Here is a 21216-nt window from a genome sequence, read left to right on the forward strand (position 1 = left end):
CATACATCAGGGTTCACCACTGGATGTAAAACAGAATATATATATATATATATATCTCGGGTTCCTTCGAAAGAAATGTAAAAGTTTACAGCCGAAGTCCTCATGGTTTGCACTAAAACAGGGGGCGGGACTGTGGACGGTCAGCCCCGCCTGCACAGTTTCAGGGTTGCGGGTTCAAAGCTGCACCCCGCTCTGCTAAATCAGGTTTCGCACACGGTAACCCCTGGGAGAAGAGTGCATCGTTGCTGCATTTAAAACCACGCCACGAAGGGACAAAAAAAATCTCTATACTGAAACGTGTGTGAATTTCACCGTAGACACCCCCCTGCATCCCCGTTATTCGGGAGGATCCGTCTCTAAATGTGTACTATCCCTTTAAGCTCCCGCGTCTGGCGCACTTGGTATTAACGAATCCACCATTTTCCAAAACAGAATAGCGGTAGCTAGTAGTAACGACGGCGGAGGCGTCAGCGATCTCTCGCCGTCCCTGCACAGAGCCAGGACCCGGGGCCGTCATGGCAGCAAACATGTACCGGGTCGGAGGTGGGAACCGTCTGCTCGCGAGTCCTCCGCGCCGCCTGCCGCCGCTTTGTGCCACCCGCTAGCGCGCGGCGGTCGCTTAGCCGCCGCCGAGGAGGAGGATGAGGACGGTGTTGTCGGTGGCACTGGCGAACGCCAGTATGATGAAGAGCATGTGGGTCTCTGGAGTGGTTTCTCTCGCTTATCGGTCGGTGGACGTAGCGGCTCGACGCCGAACTGCGCTCCGGCAACTTCTGAGTTCATATCCTTTGACCGGGAGGGGGAAAGTCGCCGTAGCGAGACTTGGGGGCGGTAAAGTTGGCCGCAGACCGATGTGGCGTCTGCTCCTCGTCGAGGGTCCCGCACCGATGCCCCGCTCCCGGACGGAGGGGGTTCTGGCTAAAGCGACACAGAGGCTGCTTTTTCCGGGTTTATGTCGACCGATAGTCGCACTTAGCGGCTTTACTTGGAGTTTGTAGCTGTCGGCTGGGACCCGGGAAGTTGTAGTTAGTCCCGGTGGCTCCGTTAGCGGACCTTTATCATGCCGAGACAGACCCCCACCCACCCACACACACTAACGGGGAACCGGGGTAAACCGAGAGCCCTGTCTGCAAATCGCCGGACGGCCTGGACTGTGGCTCATGTCGCCGTGATTAATGCGAGAAGTCCGGCGAAGTTACTGTTACTGATTTTAATCTGGAGATATTTTACAGTGTAGAATTATAAAATATTTTTAATAAGTTAAAATATGTATTTTTATGTTTTAACTGTATTTTATATGCATTGTATGTTGGTTTTAGGCATACGACAGGGCGTTCTCGTTTTGCTACAAATTTCCACATTTTTATTTTATTGCTAGTAACCCATAGTTTTGAGAATTCACGTGATTAACTTCTATCCTACTTACAATTAGTTAATAGGGTTCTACGCAGTGATAGTTTCTTAAGGTACCTTTTTAGCAATTCTAGGGACTTGTACAGAAAGATGCTGTGATACTGGAGTCTGAGATTGTACTTGGACTTCATATCAGTTTAAATGATCTTTGTAATGAACCTTTTGCTTGAAGGGGCAGGTCTCATGGGTCTTTGTGTCTTTGTGTGCTCTTTGTCCTGCGCTCTGTATTCTAATATTGGTGACAAGGTCCCATACATGTTTGTGGGCATCTGTGTGTCAGAACACCCACAATGCCTTGCTGTTTGACTCTAGGTTCAACTGCTCATGTAGTGGAGGTCTTTATGCATTTCTGATTTGAAGTACCCTCTGTAGACTACTTTATAAAACATCAGCATCTGTACATGATTCACATATTAGAGGTAGATAAATCTTTGATGTGCATAGATGTATTTATGTAAACTAGCCATTTGGGCGTATAGCAATAAGATTCTGTATTTCATCTTGTCTTAATTGTCTTAAGTGTCTTAAAATCATTTTTCCCCCAAAGGTCTTTCATATTTATTAGAAATTAGACCAGGAAAACAGCTGTGTACTATCACAAGTAAATTGTGTAAACTTAGAGGGAAGGTTGATAAATATTTTCTTTAAACTTTTCTGTCTCCTGATTTCTGATATTTTCAGTAAAAGGGTTTTCTACCTTGGGGTACAATTACAAAGCAGCTTGAAAGAGTTAAATGATCTTTCTCAAGGTTGTTTTACTATATTCATTTTTTTTTTAAAAATGCACTCTTGATCAGCTCAGGAAAAATTATGTTAATCATGTCATTTTTGCAAGATCTGGTTGGTGTGGTGTCACTACATAGTTAAATCAATGCAGGCAGGGTATTTGAATGATTTGGGTTCTTTGAAGTACAGGCTGCATGTGTTTTAGACACTATGCAGTCACATATGCTGTACTTCAACCTCAGTGTTGTACATATGTACATGTCACGAGAAGTGATCTCTGTGACCTACAACGGGTGGGGTCTGCGCTCTGTGTATGCAAAAGAGCTTCAGTGACAAAGGTCTTGTGCACATGATTGGAGGAAAGGTCTCCTTGCTCTTAAACTTCTATTGGAGGTTTGGCAGGACCATATTTGTCTGTATTTTAATTCCTATGAGATGAACCATTCCTAATTAGCTTTGGCACTATAATCTGAAGTATTTTTTTCATGTCATCTTTTTCATCTTACAGATTACGTTTTCTTTGAAAATTCCTCCAGTAACCCTTTCTTGATCAGGAGGATAGAGGAACTGAACAAGGTAAGTGAAGGTATATTAACTTGGCACTGTGTCTTGTCTGAAAGATTACTTGTCAAGGGCAAAGTTAAAATCATTTTTTTTTTTATTACTGACATGGAATTTTCTGTAAAATATTTTTGTTAATGTCAAATCATTGGGGTCTTTGTATTGCATATACAGCTATGGAGAAAATTGACAGCAAAATTTTCAGTTTCACCCAATACTCAGTTTATGGGTATGTCTTTATGCCTTGCAGTGTAGCCTTCTGCCAGCAGAACCAGGATTAAACCAGGATTTAAAAATACAGATTTTTTTTTTTAAATATAGAGTGGTCTCTTAATTATTTCCAGAGCTGTTTTTTCACCAGCTTAACTGGTGAACTTTTATATATTTCACATTAAACTTACAATATTTTCTGGGCAAGAACACTTGTATCATCTGGCTTTTATTGGATAAAACGTATGACGTTTCCTCTGTCTTTTCTCTCCCTTTACACCTATGAGGAAATCTGATTCTTGTGCCTCAGGTTGGGCCAGCTTAGATGCTGGCTTATTAGTGTGTCATTTGAAAGCCTGATGCGCTGTAGCCTGCTGTCATCCAGATGGTGAAGGACACAGAAGTAGGGCTGACCAATGTCATGGGAGAGGTGCTCATTATAACATGGCATGTAATCTAAAATATTACGGTTTGCCCCTTGAAGGATTGGCATCCAGTCCTAAGGATATGATTGGGCCACACATTTAACTGCATTTTACTTGCAAACATGTTTAATTGTGCATAATAAAGCCTATAAACTATTAAGTCCCTGAGAGCCCAAAGATCCATATTCCAAAAATAACAGTGGTGGATTATGGTCTGTAGATGATTTTACCCATGCCTACATAGGAACACCTTGTTCGGTCAGATGTGAGCTTACTGTGACCGCACTCTTTCTTCCAGACCGTGAATGGCAATGTGGAAGCCAAGGTGGTCTGTTTCTACAGACGGCGGGACATCTCCAGCACGCTCATTGCCCTGGCCGACAAGCATGCCCGTGAGTCCGAGCGGCACAGAAACGCTGTCTTATTTTAATCAGAGAGAAGCCAGGAGCAGTGGGGAGTCTGAGGAAGAAGCAGGGTGTCAAGAGCATTAGAGAGGTACAGGAAGGTGATGGTGTGCTAACTGGGGCAGCACAGGGCTGTGTAAAAAAGAACAGTTCAGGAAAAGCCTAAAGCAGCGAGCCACCCCCCCCCCCCCCACACACACACACAGTGTTCTTAGACAGCTTTCTTTAGCTCAGTGCTATAACAGTGATGTTTATTGTATGTGTATTAATAAGATCTTTTTGTAGTTTCTGATTTCCGCTATTGAAGTTACTGTTGATTACCGTCAAGAAATTTTTAGCCTTTCCCCTGTTAGACTGAATAAGCAAACAGCACTATAGCGGTTCATATCCTGGTGTGTGGGGTGAAGGGCTCTGGGTTCTTTGTTGCTGTCTTGGTCTGTTCACACTGGTGCTTGAGAAGTGTTAAAAGCAGGCTGGACAAATGTGTCTGATGTTTATTTTCGTGCCCTCGGCGCTGTGACTCTCTATGTGCCTCCTGGAGCCACAACTCGACTATCAGCCACGTCGAGATGCAGAGCTGATGTTTGTACTCAGCTACATTTTCATCCAGTTATTCAACTGGGTGTCTTAAGTGGAGCTGTTGAGGTGCTGTGCACAAGGATAGTTTGTGTTACTTTGGTACCTCGGTACTTGATGCTCTGCAGTGCAGAACAAAAAAAAACAAGTCTGATCTACCAAGGCTGGAAGATGTTTGAGCAGTCATTTCCAACATTTGCACTGACATAATACTGGTATGCCCCAGTAAAGTGTGTTCGTGTGGAGCAGGGCTGAATAAACGATTTCCTCACTTGGTGTTTCACGGGTAGATTAAGCCCTAATTAAAATGTATCCTGAACCCTCTTGGGTTTGTACTGTCACCTCCTGTTGGGGATTAAGCTGTTGAAGTACCAGTGAGGAAAGGCTCAACTGTAGCTGTCTGGCCTTTCTATGGTGTGTTCATGTGCAGTGAATCCTGGCTTCCTAAGGAGCTCACACTTCAGGTGTCTCTGTCTTGTTGGTTCTTCTGGCTTTTTAAAAGCTGTGAGGAGTTCATGTTGGGGGTGGCCAGATGTTGCCTGTTTTCTTGAGAGCCTACCAGCAAGCTACCGAGTCTATGATTGTGAAAGCTCCTTTGATTATGTTTTCCATGCATGCTAAAGCACATGATCTTGTGGAGAACTGTTAGCACATGTAAAGCACTCAAAAGAGTGCATCGGCATCTTAGCCTCTGACCTACTGGAGTTGTGATGTTGGTCTTCCCCGATTTCAGCAGTTTGGCTTGCAGTTCTTCACTTGTGGTTGGGTTGTGATTCGTAATTGAAATATGTCCCTTGGTCAAAATGTTGACTCCTTCCATCTGTAGCTGTCCCTGATCTTAGCGTAGGGCTGAGGCAAAATGCTGGAGGAGGAGGGGCTGTTACTGGAAAAGGAGGAGCCTTATCCATTGTAGTGGCACCACTTTAAAAGTGAGGAAGGGTTACTGCATCGTATGGGAATCCGATATTCTAAAGAAAACCACACGGTCCCTGTTACTAGTCAGTGAGTCAGGTTATGGATAGAAGTAGAATGGCTGTAGGTTTTTGCAGCAGCATGTTCATGCGTGATCAAAGGCGTCAAGTCGAGTGAGAGGACTGCAGTATAATTGATTTTGAAGACCTTTTATTGAGATTCCTGATTGTACCATGATGAATTACTATAATGACGTGGGAATAGAGAACATCAATCAGGCTTTGCCTTTGCTCTCCCTCTCTCTCTGTCCCTCTCTTTCTCTCTCTCACACACACACACACACACACATACATACATACATGTTCGTCCTCCCTGAGACCTGGTGATTTCGAAGGCTGTAAAAAAGGCTGATTATGACCAATTTTGTCTAAGTAATGTGTAAAACCCAGCCTGGCATGCACCCAAGTGCCCCACCCACCCTTTGCTTCTCTCTTATGATGAAAAGTTCTTTAGAAAAAGAAAGAACACAGATGCGAGAGATGCAGAGGAGTTGGGGGTGGGGGGCAGTAGGCGGTTTTGAGTGCATGCCTTTGACCACAGAGCTGACATGTTGCAGACTGCTGCAGCTGCATGTGTTCTTTAGGGAGGGCCCACAGCATTCAGGCCTGCCTCACTTAAGCCTTCATGTTGGGCTGCCATCTTACTGCCGCATGTAGGGAATAGACATCCACTAGCATGCATCTGCTCGGCATGTTTAGTAGACAAAGCTGAGCACACCAAAGGTGATGACGTGGGTGTGTGACGTCCAATAGGGGAGCTGGAGGAGGAGATGGAGAACCCAGAGATGGTCGAGCTGTCAGAGAAGCAGAAGCACCAGCTCAGGCACAGAGAGCTCTTCCTGTCCCGCCAGCTGGAATCCTTACCTGCCACCCACATCAGGTGACTCGTACATGCCAGAACCCTGTCACCCACGTCGGGTGACCCGTACATGCCAGAACCCTGTCACCCACGTCGGGTGACCCGTACATGCCAGAACCCTGTCACCCACGTCGGGTGACCCGTACATGCCAGAACCCTGTCACCCACGTCGGGTAACCCGTACATGCCAGAACCCTGTCACCCACGTCGGGTGACCCGTACATGCCAGAACCCTGTCACCCACATCGGGTGACCCGTACATGCCAGAACCCTGTCACCCACATCGGGTGACCCGTAGATGCCAGAACCCTGTCACTCATGTCAGGTGACCCGTACATGCCAGAACCCTGTCACCCACGTCAGGTGACTCGTACATGCCAGAACCCTGTCACCCACGTCAGGTGACCGGTACATACCAGAACCCTGTCACCCACGTCAGGTGACCCGTACGTGGTGGCCCTGGGTCACAAGTCAGATGCCTCATACACAGCAGCCCCAATGTCACATTGGGTGACGTTCTGTTCCTGTATGCCCAGCATCACCTTGTCTGTAAATAGCCCACACCTCAGCATGTGGCCCTTGTCTCTGATTGGTTGAGTCTGCCAGTTGTTAACTTGTATTTGGTGATCCTCAGAGGGAAGTGCTGCGTTACCCTGCTGAACGAGACTGAGGCCCTGGCGTCCTACCTGGACCGGGAGGTAAGCATGGCCCTCCTGCCATCATCATCATGGTGGTGTTCCTGCTCTCTGTGTGGGCTGGGTGCTGTCTGCAGCTGTATAAGCATTTTGTTCCTGAGACCCACATGTGCTCTGTGTCCTGTGTGGTTATCTTGCAGGCTGTTTAGACAGGGAGAGGCGAACTGCATGGAATGCTGTGTCAGGGTCACAGGAACATGGGGGACAGACAGGAAACAGTGACAGACAGAGGACAGCCTGGGCGGGCTTTAAGGGTTAACGGTTTATGTGCAGGTTCTACTGCAATGTGCACTCTTTGCCTTTTTCAAAGTCAAACAAATGTAAATATTTTTGCTTTTGGATGGTAGCTATAAAAATAACATGCGGATGCCGAGTTACTTTTTCCCAAAAGAAGGCTTTGAATGAAGCTTTATGTAGTTACTGGAGTAGTTGAGTTAGCAGGCTAAATTGTCCTTTGGCAAAACGGACAGACTTCATGTTATTAGACTTTGCTTAACCACCTTCTATCAATGTGCTGCATGTGTGTGCTGTCAGTACAGGATGTGTGACAGTATTGCTGCTTTGCCCCCCCACCCCCGGCAGGACTGCTTTTTCTACTCGCTGGTGTACGACCCTCAGCAGAAGACGCTACTGGCAGACAAGGGCGAGATCCGGGTCGGGAGCAAGTACCAGGCCGATGTTGCCGACTCACCAGGAGAAGGTCAGAGCCGTCGGCCTGTTCACCAGATTCTGAATAAACTCAAATGGTAGAGCAGGATAATCACACGGTAGTTGTGGAGGAGTGGCACAGACTTGCTGGTTTTTGGAAAGATGAGCGAATGTGGGTCCTAAGTGCAGATACTGGTTATGTGATATGGGGACATGATTATCTGTTATAATAAGGGATTTGAACCCACAAGCAATGCAGATTCCTAACCAGTTGAGATACCGCACCATCATGCAGGGTGGCTTACTATCCATTCACTAATGCAGTGTCCACGTTTTTGCTCGCTTTCAGCTCCCTGCCAAACAGACCACATTTTCGGGAGCTGAGAGGGAGCAAAAACGTGGACTGTCTGTGGGTCCTTGAGAACCGCATTGGGAAACACTGTACTAATGGAATTAAGAGCTTTGGCGAGTAAAAGCAGCACCCTGTGACATCTCCATCTGAACATGAGGGTCCTTTAGGTGTTGACGATGGACCATTTCCCTGTAGGGGAGGATGGTGAACGGGACCAGTCCAGGTTGGAGGATAAGGTGTGGGATCCCAGCAGCCCTCTGACGGAGAAGCAGATCGACCAGTTCCTGGTGGTGGCTCGGTGAGGGCATGCCTCGCGGAGGGCTGTGAGGTTTCTGTCACTCTAAGTGATGCTGTCTGAAAAAGTGAGCCGAAGCTTTGCTCCGCAGCTCGGTGGGGACCTTCGCCCGCGCCCTCGATTGCAGCAGCTCGGTCCGCCAGCCCAGCCTGCACATGAGTGCCGCCGCGGCCTCGCGGGACATCACTCTGGTGAGCTGCCACTTGGGGCTTGCCACAAGGAGGTCCACAAGGAGGTCCACTTCCCGAGTTTCCCTTTAGCTGTTCCTCTGGGGTCACCAGCTGCTGTATCCAGTACCTGTGGGTTTGTTTCTAAGGTAAAGGGGCTGTCCTCTATCAGAGGGGCCATTTTGACCTGCATGTCGGTCTTGGGGACAGTCAGGATGTCCCGGGAGACACAGGCAACAAGGCAGGGTGTGCTGTGGGCAGGGATCCGTCCCACACGTTTGTGCGGTGCACAGCAGACTCACTAGTTCTCCCGTCTGGAATTTTCCAAGCTGTGAGAGGGTAGCGGAGCCCACGAGTGCCATCGGTGATACTGTGATCCACCCTCCAGTTCCATGCTATGGACACGCTGCACAAGGCGGGCTACGACATGTCCCGGGCCATTGCCGCCCTGGTGCCCCACGGCGGCCCGGTACTGTGCCGCGACGAGATGGAGGAGTGGAGCGCCTCTGAGGCTGGCCTGTTTGAGGAGGCACTGGAGAAGTACGGCAAGGACTTCAGCGACATCCAGCAGGACTTTGTGAGTGACCGTGGGGGGGTATGAGAGAGACACCAATCAGCGGGTGATTCTCGGATATTTTCGGGTGGGGTCATAAGAGAGGCCATAATTTGTTCACCGGGTCTAAGAAATGATATGTTTTGAACATAATAGGGGTTAATCAGCTTTCAGCTGGGGTCCCCTGTGGTCCCACCCCTCTATATGCCCCTGATGCTACTGTATGTGGTAACAACAGCCACGCTGTGCCTGGCTTGGTTAGGTGCATGCTGGGATATGGGTGAAGTAGCGAGAGGAGCACAGCATGACCCTTAGGGAGTGACGCGCTTTGATCAGTCTTGTTGGTTTTTGCTGGACTGATTGATGAGGCTTACTGACATAAAGGGATTGAGAATGACTGAGGCAAGTAGGAACCTGGATTTCTTGTTTCCATGGAATGTAATTACTTTGAGCTCTCGCCTGTGTACAGCTGTGCTCCTGGGCTGCCCTGCACCCCCCCCCCCCCCCGCCTCCGCTGCCACCAGTCACTGACCCTAATGCTCTCCCTGCCACAGCTTCCTTGGAAGTCTCTAACCAGCATAATCGAGTATTACTACATGTGGAAGACGACGGACAGATATGTGCAGCAGGTGAGGCTGCCATCCCACCTCTCCGTTCCACCACCTTGTCTCACTCCATCTTCCTTGCGCTGGCCAGCTTCTCGAAATATAATTCTCTGCAGGCTAGAGTAGTGGGCGTATCAAAAGCGGGATGAGTGTGTTGAGAGGTTTGTGGGCATTTTGAAGGGTTAGTGGGTGTGCCAAAAGTCACCTGGAAGAGAATGTGGTGAAGTGGGCGAAACCACGCACATTTCCTTTGCACTTTCTGGAAGCATGTTGGTAAGTGTAAACAAGCATAGGAAATGTCTTATGCTGTGTGAACAGATATGTAACAGGCATTTAATTATAGATATCTGTTAATTATAGTCATTGCCTGACCTATATATCTGATCGCTATTTGACAAAGCTTTTTCAGCTGGTCGCAGTGACCCTTTGACACACCTGCCCTGCTTCACATGTCACCTTTTGATATAGACACTACTCCGTTCTGCAGACTCATGTCTCGTCTCTTCTCAGCCCTGCGGTCTGACCCCACTGCCGTCTTTCTGTCCATATTATCGCAGAAACGGCTGAAGGCAGCTGAAGCGGAGAGCAAGCTAAAGCAGGTCTACATCCCCAACTAGTGAGTGCTGGCAGGACGGCGGGGGGGTGGCAGGGGGGCCACCAGAGGGATTCCAGTAGGATGATTATGGTCAGGGGGATACCAAGGGAGTTCCCTGAGGACGCTCGTGGGAAAGGGGTGCTGGAGCTTCAGGGGGTAGGTCCTCTTCTGTCTCCCACCCTTACACCTGGTTTTGTTACTCCTAGCAACAAGCCCAACCCAAACCAGCTAAGTCTTGACGGTGTGAAGCAGGGCTTGGTGAATGGTGCCGGAGCAACTCCGGGCTCGGCAGGCCAGGCGGCAGGAGCAGGCCGGGGCTGCGAAAGCTGCTACAGTGCGTCCAGCGGGGGGGGGGGGGGGGCATGGGGCTCTATTTGCCTGACTACTCTGGGTGTTCGCACGGGTCAAGGGACTCTCCCGTCAAGTGACTCACCCCACCTGCCTACCGCCCATCTCTCTGCAGCCACAGCCTCGCACCAGTGGTACTCGTGGGGTCCACCTCTCATGCAGTGTCGCTTGTGTGCCCCCTGCTGGACGTACTGGAAGAAGTATGGCGGGCTGAAGATGCCTACGCGGCTGGATGGCGAGCGGCCGGGACCCAACCGCAGCAGCTCAGTAGGTCACATCTGTAGTGATGTCTGGCTTCCTTTCCCAGGCCCCCCCCCCCCTTCAGACAGTCTCCTTCTCCTGAGTAACCCTGTTCCCCCTAACTCCCATTCAGGGGACCCACGGGCAGTCTGTGAGACATGGTTCAAACCCCAGGTTCGCAGCCAAAACCAGGCAGGCCTTCTACCTGCACGCGTCTCAGCTGACCCGGTCCGCCAGGAGGACCTGCCGGGACCTGCTACGGCCCAGACACCTCGCCCGCGTCCCGCACGCACCCGTCAACAGCGCCGCCATCAGGGCAGAGTGTGAGCAGCCTGCGTCCTTGTTGACATGTAAAGGCAGCAAGGCCTTACGCCTGCCGCGATTCTCATGTGACATTGGGTGGCCTTACGCCTGCCGCAGGGAGGCTCTGTAGTCAAGCAGATGTCATGCTGTTCCCCGGATGGCAGGTGTGGTGCGACTTCCAGATATCGTCAAGAGTCCGCTGCCGTCAAAGCCGATCGAGCGGAAGCCCTTAGAGGCTGTGGTCAAGTATCTGGGTGAGTGGATGCAGAACTTTTCTTTTGCTTTACTAGTGAACCTTAAGATGAGGAATAGTACTTTAGAAAAAAACATGTATACTTTGTCTGATTCTAGAGTGTAACTTGCGTAACTGGCCTCGGTTTCTGATCAGGTGCTTTCACACCGCAGGAACTTTTTTCAGGAACCAGAATCTTTTTCAGGAACCAGAATCTTTTTCAAGAACCAGAAACTTTTGTCACGTTCATACTGCAGGAACTTGGCCCAATTGTAGTTCCTCAGTGGCAGATCAGGAACCCTTTTCTAGTCCCTACTCCGGACTAGGTACTTTTCATTTGAACACGAACTACTGGAGAGGCGCTTGGAGCAATAAACTTTATTGGTTGACGACAAGTACTGCCACTAATTGGAAAAGTGCGGGGAAAAGAGATAAAATTAGCAGAGCAAAAATTGAGCAGATGAAATTATTTGTACCTCAGTTACATTTAATGAATCCATTTTTGCTTGCATCTCTATATTTCTGCATCAGAAAATTCTATCAATAACCAAGCCATCAACCCCCCCCCCCCCCCAGTAACTAACAAAACGACTTCATCCTCCATTGTTTTGGGGACACGGTGCAGTTTTGTATTACATAATGTGTTTAGTTTTGCTTAGGCTAGGACATACACAAGTCCCTGGTTGAGAGCCCAGAAACTTGCAACCAAGGACCAGGTTCCGGAACTTCAGTGTGAAAGTGCCTGTAGTAGTTAGTTTCAGGTCATAAACTAACGAACTTTTTCCACTCTAAGTGCTTTCAGATTAACCATGCTAATAGCTGCCAGTAGAGGGCAGTGAAAGGATTGTTTTTGAGTTTCTGGTAAAGTAAATTTTTCATGCATATCTACTAGGAGTGTAATGGTACACAAGAATCACGGTTCGGTACATACCTTGGTTTTGAGATCACAGTTCAATATGTTTTCGGTACAGTGGAGGTAAAAGAAAGAAAACAAATAACTTCTTTTTTTCCTTTATTATACAGTGATTTACTGAACAAAGTATAATTTAAAGTCTCAATACTGCTGCAACCTACTAATAAAAAATTAAATGGTACTTAAGTAAATCAAAATAAACATTCTCTACTGTAGATAAAAATAAAATAAATATCCATTAAAGTGCACATTTAGGAAATTAGCTGCACCTGATCTGTACTATATTCACATTAGCATCTTTCAGCTTCATACTAGAACTGTGCGACACAAATATTGTCTCAAAAAATTCAAAGCATAACAAAATAAATATGCATTATGATGTAGCATTTTAAAAAATACCTGTGTTGTACTTGTATTCAAGCTTCACATTGAGACATGCGCGTATGCGTAGCAGCGCGGCTTCTGCCCATTTCTGAATGTTGCTCGGGGGAAACACACAAACACAAAGGTTCCGTATTTGTTGCATTTGTTCTGTACATATGCATATTCTGTACATACCCGTACCAGAAATCTTTGGTACTAATACGTGTACCGTTACACTGATAATATCTACAGCCATTCCAAGTCTATGAATTTGTCTTTAATCTCCTCCTTTCTCACTGCCCCCCTTCATGATCCTGCGGCGGCGCAGAGGCCCACCCGAGCCCCCCCAAAGCCGGCCCGCCTCGCCGCAGCGCTGTTCCCACAGGCAGCCTGACGCCAATCAAGTCCTCTCCCATCCTCAGCCACGGCTCGCCAACCATCCTGGGCAAGAGGGGCTACGAGCAGCACAACGGCCTGGATGGTGAGAGGGTGTGGCGGGGGGGAGGCAGCATGGTCCGGTCTGAGAAGTTCAAGGGGTGGATTCATACAGACCTGAAAGCGTGCAGCCTCAAACGGTCAAGCAGATGCGGCTGGGGGGTAGTAGCATTTCTTTCTGACAGTCAGGCCAACACATCAGTCTCCAAGTAATCCTCCTCCCACCGTACCCTACTGACCCCTCACCCCGCCCCTCTGCAGCTCTGTAGTACCCCACTGATTCCTCACCCCCTCCTCTCAGTACCCCACTGATTCCTCACCCCCTCCTCTCAGTACCCCACTGATTCCTCATCCCCCCCTCTCAGTACCCCACTGATTCCTCACCCCCCCTCGCAGTACCCCACTGACTCCTCACCCCCTCCTCTCAGTACCCCACTGATTCCTCATCCCCCCCTCTCAGTACCCCACTGATTCCTCATCCCCCCCTCTCAGTACCCCACTGACTCCTCACCCCCCCTCTCAGTACCCCACTGACTCCTCACCCCCCCCTCGCAGTACCCCACTGACTCCTCACCCCCCCTCGCAGTACCCCACTGACTCCTCACCCCCCCCTCGCAGTACCCCACTGACTCCTCACCCCCCCTCGCAGTACCCCACTGACTCCTCACCCCCCCCTCGCAGTACCCCACTGACTCCTCACCCCCCCTCGCAGTACCCCACTGACTCCTCACCCCCCCCTCGCAGTACCCCACTGACTCCTCACCCCCCCTCGCAGTACCCCACTGATTCCTCACCCCCCCCTCGCAGTACCCCACTGACTCCTCACCCCCCCCTCGCAGTACCCCACTGACTCCTCACCCCCCCCTCGCAGTACCCCACTGACTCCTCACCCCCCCCTCGCAGTACCCCACTGACTCCTCACCCCCCCCTCGCAGTACCCCACTGACTCCTCACCCCCCCTCGCAGTACCCCACTGATTCCTCACCCCCCCCTCGCAGTACCCCACTGACTCCTCACCCCCCCTCGCAGTACCCCACTGACTCCTCACCCCCCCCTCGCAGTACCCCACTGACTCCTCACCCCCCCCTCGCAGTACCCCACTGATTCCTCACCCCCCCCTCGCAGTACCCCACTGACTCCTCACCCCCCCCTCGCAGTACCCCACTGACTCCTCACCCCCCCCTCGCAGTACCCCACTGACTCCTCACCCCCCCCTCGCAGTACCCCACTGACTCCTCACCCCCCCCTTGCAGTACCCCACTGACTCCTCACCCCCCCTCGCAGTACCCCACTGATTCCTCACCCCCCCCTCGCAGTACCCCACTGACTCCTCACCCCCCCCTCGCAGTACCCCACTGACTCCTCACCCCCTCCTCTCAGTACCCCACTGATTCCTCATCCCCCCCTCTCAGTACCCCACTGACTCCTCACCCCCCCTCTCAGTACCCCACTGACTCCTCACCCCCCCTCTCAGTACCCCACTGACTCCTCACCCCCCCTCGCAGTACCCCACTGACTCCTCACCCCCCCCTCGCAGTACCCCACTGACTCCTCACCCCCTCCTCTCAGTACCCCACTGATTCCTCATCCCCCCCTCTCAGTACCCCACTGACTCCTCACCCCCCCTCTCAGTACCCCACTGACTCCTCACCCCCCCCTCGCAGTACCCCACTGACTCCTCACCCCCCCTCGCAGTACCCCACTGACTCCTCACCCCCCCCTCGCAGTACCCCACTGACTCCTCACCCCCCCCTCAGTACCCCACTGATTCCTCACCCCCCCCCTCAGTACCCCACTGATTCCTCACCCCCCCCCTCAGTACCCCACTGATTCCTCACCCCCCCTCTCAGTACCCCACTGATTCCTCACCCCCCCTCTCAGTACCCCACTGATTCCTCACCCCCCCCTCGCAGTACCCCACTGACTCCTCACCCCCCCCTCGCAGTACCCCACTGACTCCTCACCCCCCCCCCTCAGTACCCCACTGATTCCTCACCCCCCCTCTCAGTACCCCACTGACTCCTCACCCCCCCCTCGCAGTACCCCACTGACTCCTCACCCCCCCTCGCAGTACCCCACTGACTCCTCACCCCCCCCTCGCAGTACCCCACTGACTCCTCACCCCCCCCTCGCAGTACCCCACTGACTCCTCACCCCCCCCCTCAGTACCCCACTGATTCCTCACCCCCCCTCTCAGTACCCCACTGATTCCTCACCCCCCCTCTCAGTACCCCACTGACTCCTCACCCCCCCCCTCAGTACCCCACTGATTCCTCACCCCCCCTCTCAGTACCCCACTGATTCCTCACCCCCCCCTCGCCGTACCCCACTGACTCCTCACCCCCCCTCGCAGTACCCCACTGACTCCTCACCCCCCCTCGCAGTACCCCACTGACTCCTCACCCCCCCTCGCAGTACCCCACTGACTCCCCTTTGACTCTTTTCTGCTGACATAGCAAACACCTCCATAGTCAGTTTGCTTTATCCTCAACTTTGCTTTTAATGTGACAAATTTTTTATGCTAATTTGATGAACTATAATTAAGATCACCATGTTAAACCTCACTTTCCCGCTTGTTATTGGCAAGCTATTCTACCAAACAAACTGGTCTTCATACTGCAATATGAATTACACCAAGAGTTGGAGCGTTTTACTCTAAGCAATGAACATGGTGTAAAAACAGGGTAAGGGTGCCTGGGGGTCCCCGCTGACAACGCCACACCCCCATCTGTGTCCCCCACACCAGCCTGCCAGCCCCCTCAGGCTGTGTGAGGCCACATCCGGTGTTTGAAAGCACCTCTGAAAGGCATCATAAGACACGTACATGAAATACACAGCAAGGAATTTTTAATTATTCATGGGGTTTCTGGTGCGCAAGCTGAAGTAGTTAAATTACAAAATCTTAAAAAGGTTACATGAGTTGTATAATATCTTAACCATAATAATATCTTTATTTTTTTTTTCTATTTAAATGTTTGGACATTTTACCCGGACCAGTTATTTTGTTTACTTGGGCTTGCTATATTGAGCTGGGGGGGGGGGGGGGGTGACCTAGTTAATTGATGAGTGATTTGCTATGCTGTGACTAGCCAGCCGAGGGCAGTGTATGAGAGGGTATTTTACTGCATTGTAATATAAGCAGGTTTGTATCTGTACTGGAGAAGTTCTCCTATAAGGACAGTCATTTTGCAGGATGCCCCTCTCTGGTTACACATGCAGATTCAAAGGGTTTCTCGTGTTTTGATATTAGCATACTAGTAATTCTTTTAAATTATTTATAATGTATCAGTTCTTGCCTTCTGGTACCGTCAGACAGAAACCTGTTCAACAAATAGTTACAGAATAGCCTTCCCAAGTATTCAGCAATGGTTGTTGATTTCTAACTTGGCTATTGATTATTCCCAAGTACTCAAACCTGTGTTGTAAGTGACGTGGGCATGCAGTGTGTGCCAGAGGAGAGGATACATTATATGCTGAGCTCCAGGCCATGTTGCATTAATATGTCTTTGGTTCCGGTCCATTTACAGTGATTTGTTACCTGCCCGCATTACTCTGCGGTGATGCCCTATATAAAGGTAGATGTAGAAACAAATATCCAAATCCTCCATGGTAGCTCAGTCCACTGAGGGCTTGTGCTCTTATTCGTTCGGAACAGAAACAACCTGAATCTGAACATGGTATCCTTTGACTGTCAGTTTTCCCTTTGGCACTACAGTTTAACCTGTTTATGGTTTAGATTAAAAAGGACCAGTGTAACTGTTTGTGCCTGTTAGTTTCCATCCACACTGTATCTGTCCCTGTCTTTATCAGTTTTACTTTCAAAGCAAAGCCTCTGTCCTCCAGATCTGGACTCACAAGTTGTTCTCTTTCATGTTGTTAGGTAAACCTAACCATGGACAAACCAGACCGATGGTGAGAGAACCTTCCTCAGTGGCGGAGCACTCTGTGGGTCCTGGCCTTGTATTTGTGGGTTCCTGTAGTGTAGAACAATGTTTCTCAAACTGGTCCTTGGGGAACCCTAGATGGTCCATGTTTTTTCTCCCTCCCAGCTCCCTCTTGACCTGACCAGAAATGTGGACTGTGTGGCAGGGAGTTGAGAGAGAGAGAGCAAAAATCTGGACCATATGGGGGTCCCAGAGGACCAGTTTGAGAAACACTGATTTAGAAGACACAGAGGGGGTACTGGGGGTTGGGGGATGGTAAGGGAAATGGGGTGGGTGGCTACCAGTGGAGTTGCCCCAAGCTATTCTGTCCTCAGATCTACTCAGGGAATCGTCTGATCAGAGCTGGAGCATCCCTACCCTAGTAAAGAGGTGTAGAATGGGTATGTCATAAGTATCCCTAACCCCAGTAAGGATGAGCTGTACCAACATTCCATAGGCAAGAGAGAGGTTGTCCTTAAACAGCCTTTATCAAGCTGGCAAAACCAAGCCAGGAAAATCAGCAGATGATTTGGCAACATTAGAAAAAGCCAAAAGCCAGAGACTCTTTCTGAAATCTGTCGGATATGCCAGGCTATCAATGCCCCGTAAGTGCTGGCACCTTACAGGCCGTCCAGGGTAAGACTGTCATGAGTCTGATGGGCCAGAAGCAATGACCTTTTGAACATAAACTTGGAATACCTAAAAGATTGAATGGTTTCTAAACAATTAACCAGTTCACATTTAGGGTGATTATAGAAATGTACAACACTATGCTCCAATTACATATTTTTAAGTTGCTGATTGTCTATGTCTATTACCCATTCCTTAGGCTACCTTTGAGGCAGTGTTAGCCTGGCCTCTATTTAATAGTGGTAAACTTAAGGCATTTTTCTTTTTGACTGTGGGATAAACGGTCGCAGTTCACGTAGTTCTGGTTCACACAGTAGCAGGTGTCATGTGGTGATGTGCCTGTTTTGTGGGATGGATCTCCACTGCATGTTTGCTTTCACCAAGGTTTGCCATTGTGACACATGCCTGCCTTGCTCACTGGTGGCCAACAGGAACAGCTAGGCCACAGTAATAGTAGGTCACTGCTTGCACCTGGATGTGTCCTCACAGATGCTGAGCTAAGGCTGAGCTAAACAAGCCAAAGGAGTGAGGGAAGGGGATTTTAACTGTAGTATGCTGTCTGCCTTTGTTATTATGATGTAGCAAATCAGAATGCCTTATATAAACTTAGTCGCATAACTTAATAAACATAATCACAGCCCAAATCAGTTCACTAAAGCAACAATTCTAAGAATTTGACCATGTGAAAAATATTTTCATATTCCACAGATGACAATGCAGACAAACGGTCACGTTGGATGACCCCTTGTGAGGTGTTCCGTTGGTTAACTTGTGTTGGCTGAAGCCTTGAGGCATCATGCTATGATGGTAGAGCATACTTGAAAAACAAGTCACACTTCACTGAATTTGTCATGCAGCCTCCCATGGTTGCACATATCTGCATAACATTACTAGTAAGCTAATTATAGCCATATGATTTTCTGCTACTAGTAGAGCCCTTCCTCAGCACCCTTGTAAAACAATGTGATTGCAGGCCAGTACTATATGAGTATGTGATATGTACACGTAGTCTGATATTGAATAATTAACATCTGGAATTATTAATCTCCTGCGCAACTATGACAATGAGAAAATGTATGTAAAATTGTATTTGTATGTATGGTGTGTTTTTCCCCCCAAGTCAGATTTTCAGTTGTATCCAGTTCTGTAGATGACTCACGTGTCCCCCTTGGAACCCTGATACTGCGTAGCAAATCTCCGGCCACCATACCAGAGATCTGCACTCTGAGTGTTTTGGGCAAGGATTCCTCTGCCCGTCGGCAGCTAGAAACCTGAGAAGTCACTTCCTGGCCGACAGTCCAGATGCCATGTCTTGTTAATCCCTCTCTTTCTCAGTCTGAATTGTGTCAGTTTGTTCTCCTGGTCAGTGTTGGTAAATAACAGAATCTCAGGGAGAATGACTCAAGCAGCCAAGACCCTGATAAATGTTGTGTAACAGTTGTTCCCCTGTAAGGTGCTCCTCCCATGTTTTTTTGGCCTGTTGTCAGTTTCTGGAGGGTTTAGCTTTTCACGTAAAAGCACTCAAGAAGGAAAGTGTGTTTGTGACAGTTCTTCTTAGGGATGCTCCAGGGCTCGCTCAGGGTTCCCTGTCCCCTCTCCTCTCCTCTCTTCTCCTCTCCTCTCCTGTCTTCTTATTCTCTACATTGTGTAAGTCACTCACGTCATAAAACAATTATTTTTGTCTCACTAGGACATTGTTAGCTTTTATTAACTGATACGTGCTCAGTGGATCACATACAGACAAATGCTTAGCAAACACTCCTGTAGTGGATTGTGAAAGGATTCTAGTAAGAACTGATATCTAGAAATATTAATTATGACACTGGTGTGAATTTCAAACTGCTAAACTAGACTTTTAGATTGTGGTTTAATTTTTCTTCTGATTGCCAGTTACAATTAATGATGTATTAATGAAAAAAAAAATTAAAATAATTGGCTGGATTAATACAACTGTAAAAGGCAGCTTTTTTTTTTTTTTTATTTGTCTTGGGCGGTCACTTTGAGACTTAGAGATGACAAGCAGTTGATCAATGGGAGAAAAGTGAGATTTGATGTATATCCTGTGTTTCTGCACACAACAGGAGCTGAAGATGCAAACAGCTCTTAGGGAACCTTTGTGCTATCTAGCTGCCCGGCCGCACTCTGCCATGGTGTCTCCACTGGGCTTATGTTGCCTGGCTGATTCAATCTGCATGGTCATTTTATACGTTCAAACAACTGCCGCTCTCTGTCTCTGTCTTGCATCATCTCCTAGGCGGTAGGTCCAAAGCCCAGGCACCATGTTGGGAGATCCTGTCCAAGCGGCAGAATGACCCAGGGTGGCTTCCTGCCCCCCAAAAAGAGGCAGTGCACAAACTGGACTGACCCCTGCGGAGAACTCTACTTCCTGGCGAAAGAAGGGACAAGGTAAGTATCTGGGCTCTCCTGGATGTCTCACACAAACTGCACTGTGAGGATCGGCTGCTGGACCTGCTCTGTACAGTCTGCCTTTGTCAATTTCACACTCTTGCCTCTTGTTATTGTAGACAAATCAAGCGGCTTCTGTCAGCCAGACAGATCCGGAGAGCCGCCCGGAGGCCCCACCAGCCAATCACTGTCCTTTCCTGTCAGTCTGGCCCTTCTTTGCGTATACCTGCCATTGATGAGCCAATCGTCATCGAAGACTGAAATCCATTGTAGCCAATCAAGACAAACCTGACTCTGGTGGATTGTGTTTATTATGATATGTATTGGTATAAATATTGTTATTGTATTTTTTTTGTACGAACGATAACCGCTATTGATATACAGCAATGAAATGTTTTGAAGCTTGTGAAATTGTTTGCATTCTGAACGAATGAAGTGATGGGACTTTGTAACATGCCTCATGGGTCTTTTTTATGCATTACAAGGAAATATATATCTAAAAATTGGGAAAAATGATTTGTTTTCTTTTTTTGTAAGTTCCTGGTTATCAGTTTTGTGAACTAGTCCCATCTTTGTCCCAAACAGTTTAATTTATTGAAGGAAAATGTGCCTTTCTATCTTTCTCATAACTTTTGCATCAGCCCTTTATGTTATTGAAAAAAATAAATTGATTATTCTTTGTGAGAAAAAGGATGCACAAAATTACATCACTTTTAAAGGTATGATTCTTAACACCTAAACTGTTCTTTAAATTTGATTAAACCTGTTTTACATTGTGTATTTGCACTTACAAATGTATGGTGTGCCTAATGCAGTGGGATATGGATCTGCAGTAGATGGTAACTGGGACAACAAGTGAATGCAACCAGAGGAGCACAATAGTGGATGATGGAGGTCTGCTTCAGGTGATGAGTGGCTGCTTGCTGCTCTTCTCCCCCAGCTGTCCACACTGGTATGGGCAGGTGGTGATTTTCAGTCTGACTTTGGGTTCAGGGAGCAAGTTGGATGTGCTGATGGGGTCGAGTCAGGCAGGAAAGGTCTTCTGTAGCCTATCCTGACAGAAATGAACCCCTTGAAGGTCCACAAATCGATTAACCCCTGGCCCACCACAATGAGGACCAGGCCTTCACATAGCGCTGGGACCTCATCCAGAGATAGTGGGGGGATTTGGGGGGTCAATACATAGATTTTTTAAATAAATAGTGCAAAGAGGGGAAAAGCGAGTACATAGAAAAGATACCTGGTGTGAAACGCTAAAAGAATGGAAATTATAACGAGGGGAGTAGGGTAGAATACCCTGTGACAGAGAAAGAAACCCAATATTTAATCTCTAGCTGAGACACGGGAAGTGTGATGTCAGAAAAGGAA

The 21216-nt window shown here is 48.6% G+C and overlaps 1 protein-coding gene across 6 annotated transcripts; it reads left to right on the forward strand.

Moving 5' to 3' along the window:
- Positions 1-194: 194 nt before the first annotated feature.
- Positions 195-20626, forward strand: LOC111858990 (metastasis-associated protein MTA1-like). 6 transcript variants are annotated; one of them, XM_023841257.2, is made up of 19 exons: positions 195-543; positions 2648-2715; positions 3634-3727; positions 6040-6166; positions 6780-6843; positions 7423-7540; positions 8036-8138; positions 8227-8326; positions 8691-8879; positions 9410-9484; positions 10018-10076; positions 10262-10389; positions 10519-10670; positions 10777-10966; positions 11111-11200; positions 12783-12935; positions 16770-16834; positions 19697-19848; positions 19968-20626. In XM_023841257.2, exons 1-19 carry the CDS (start codon positions 516-518, stop codon positions 20107-20109), a joined length of 2097 nt encoding a protein of 698 aa, XP_023697025.1. In that variant the 5' UTR covers positions 195-515; the 3' UTR covers positions 20110-20626. The 6 variants fall into 6 exon arrangements, with proteins under 6 accessions (XP_023697025.1, XP_023697026.1, XP_023697030.1 ...); XM_023841258.2 differs by having other exon boundaries at positions 16770-16801; XM_023841260.2 differs by lacking the exon at positions 195-543 and adding an exon at positions 583-694 and having other exon boundaries at positions 2648-2725.
- Positions 20627-21216: the final 590 nt, after the last annotated feature.

Source organism: Paramormyrops kingsleyae, chromosome 19 (genome assembly GCF_048594095.1).
Source record: "Paramormyrops kingsleyae isolate MSU_618 chromosome 19, PKINGS_0.4, whole genome shotgun sequence".
In the NCBI taxonomy this organism is placed as follows: Eukaryota; Metazoa; Chordata; class Actinopteri; order Osteoglossiformes; family Mormyridae; genus Paramormyrops; species Paramormyrops kingsleyae.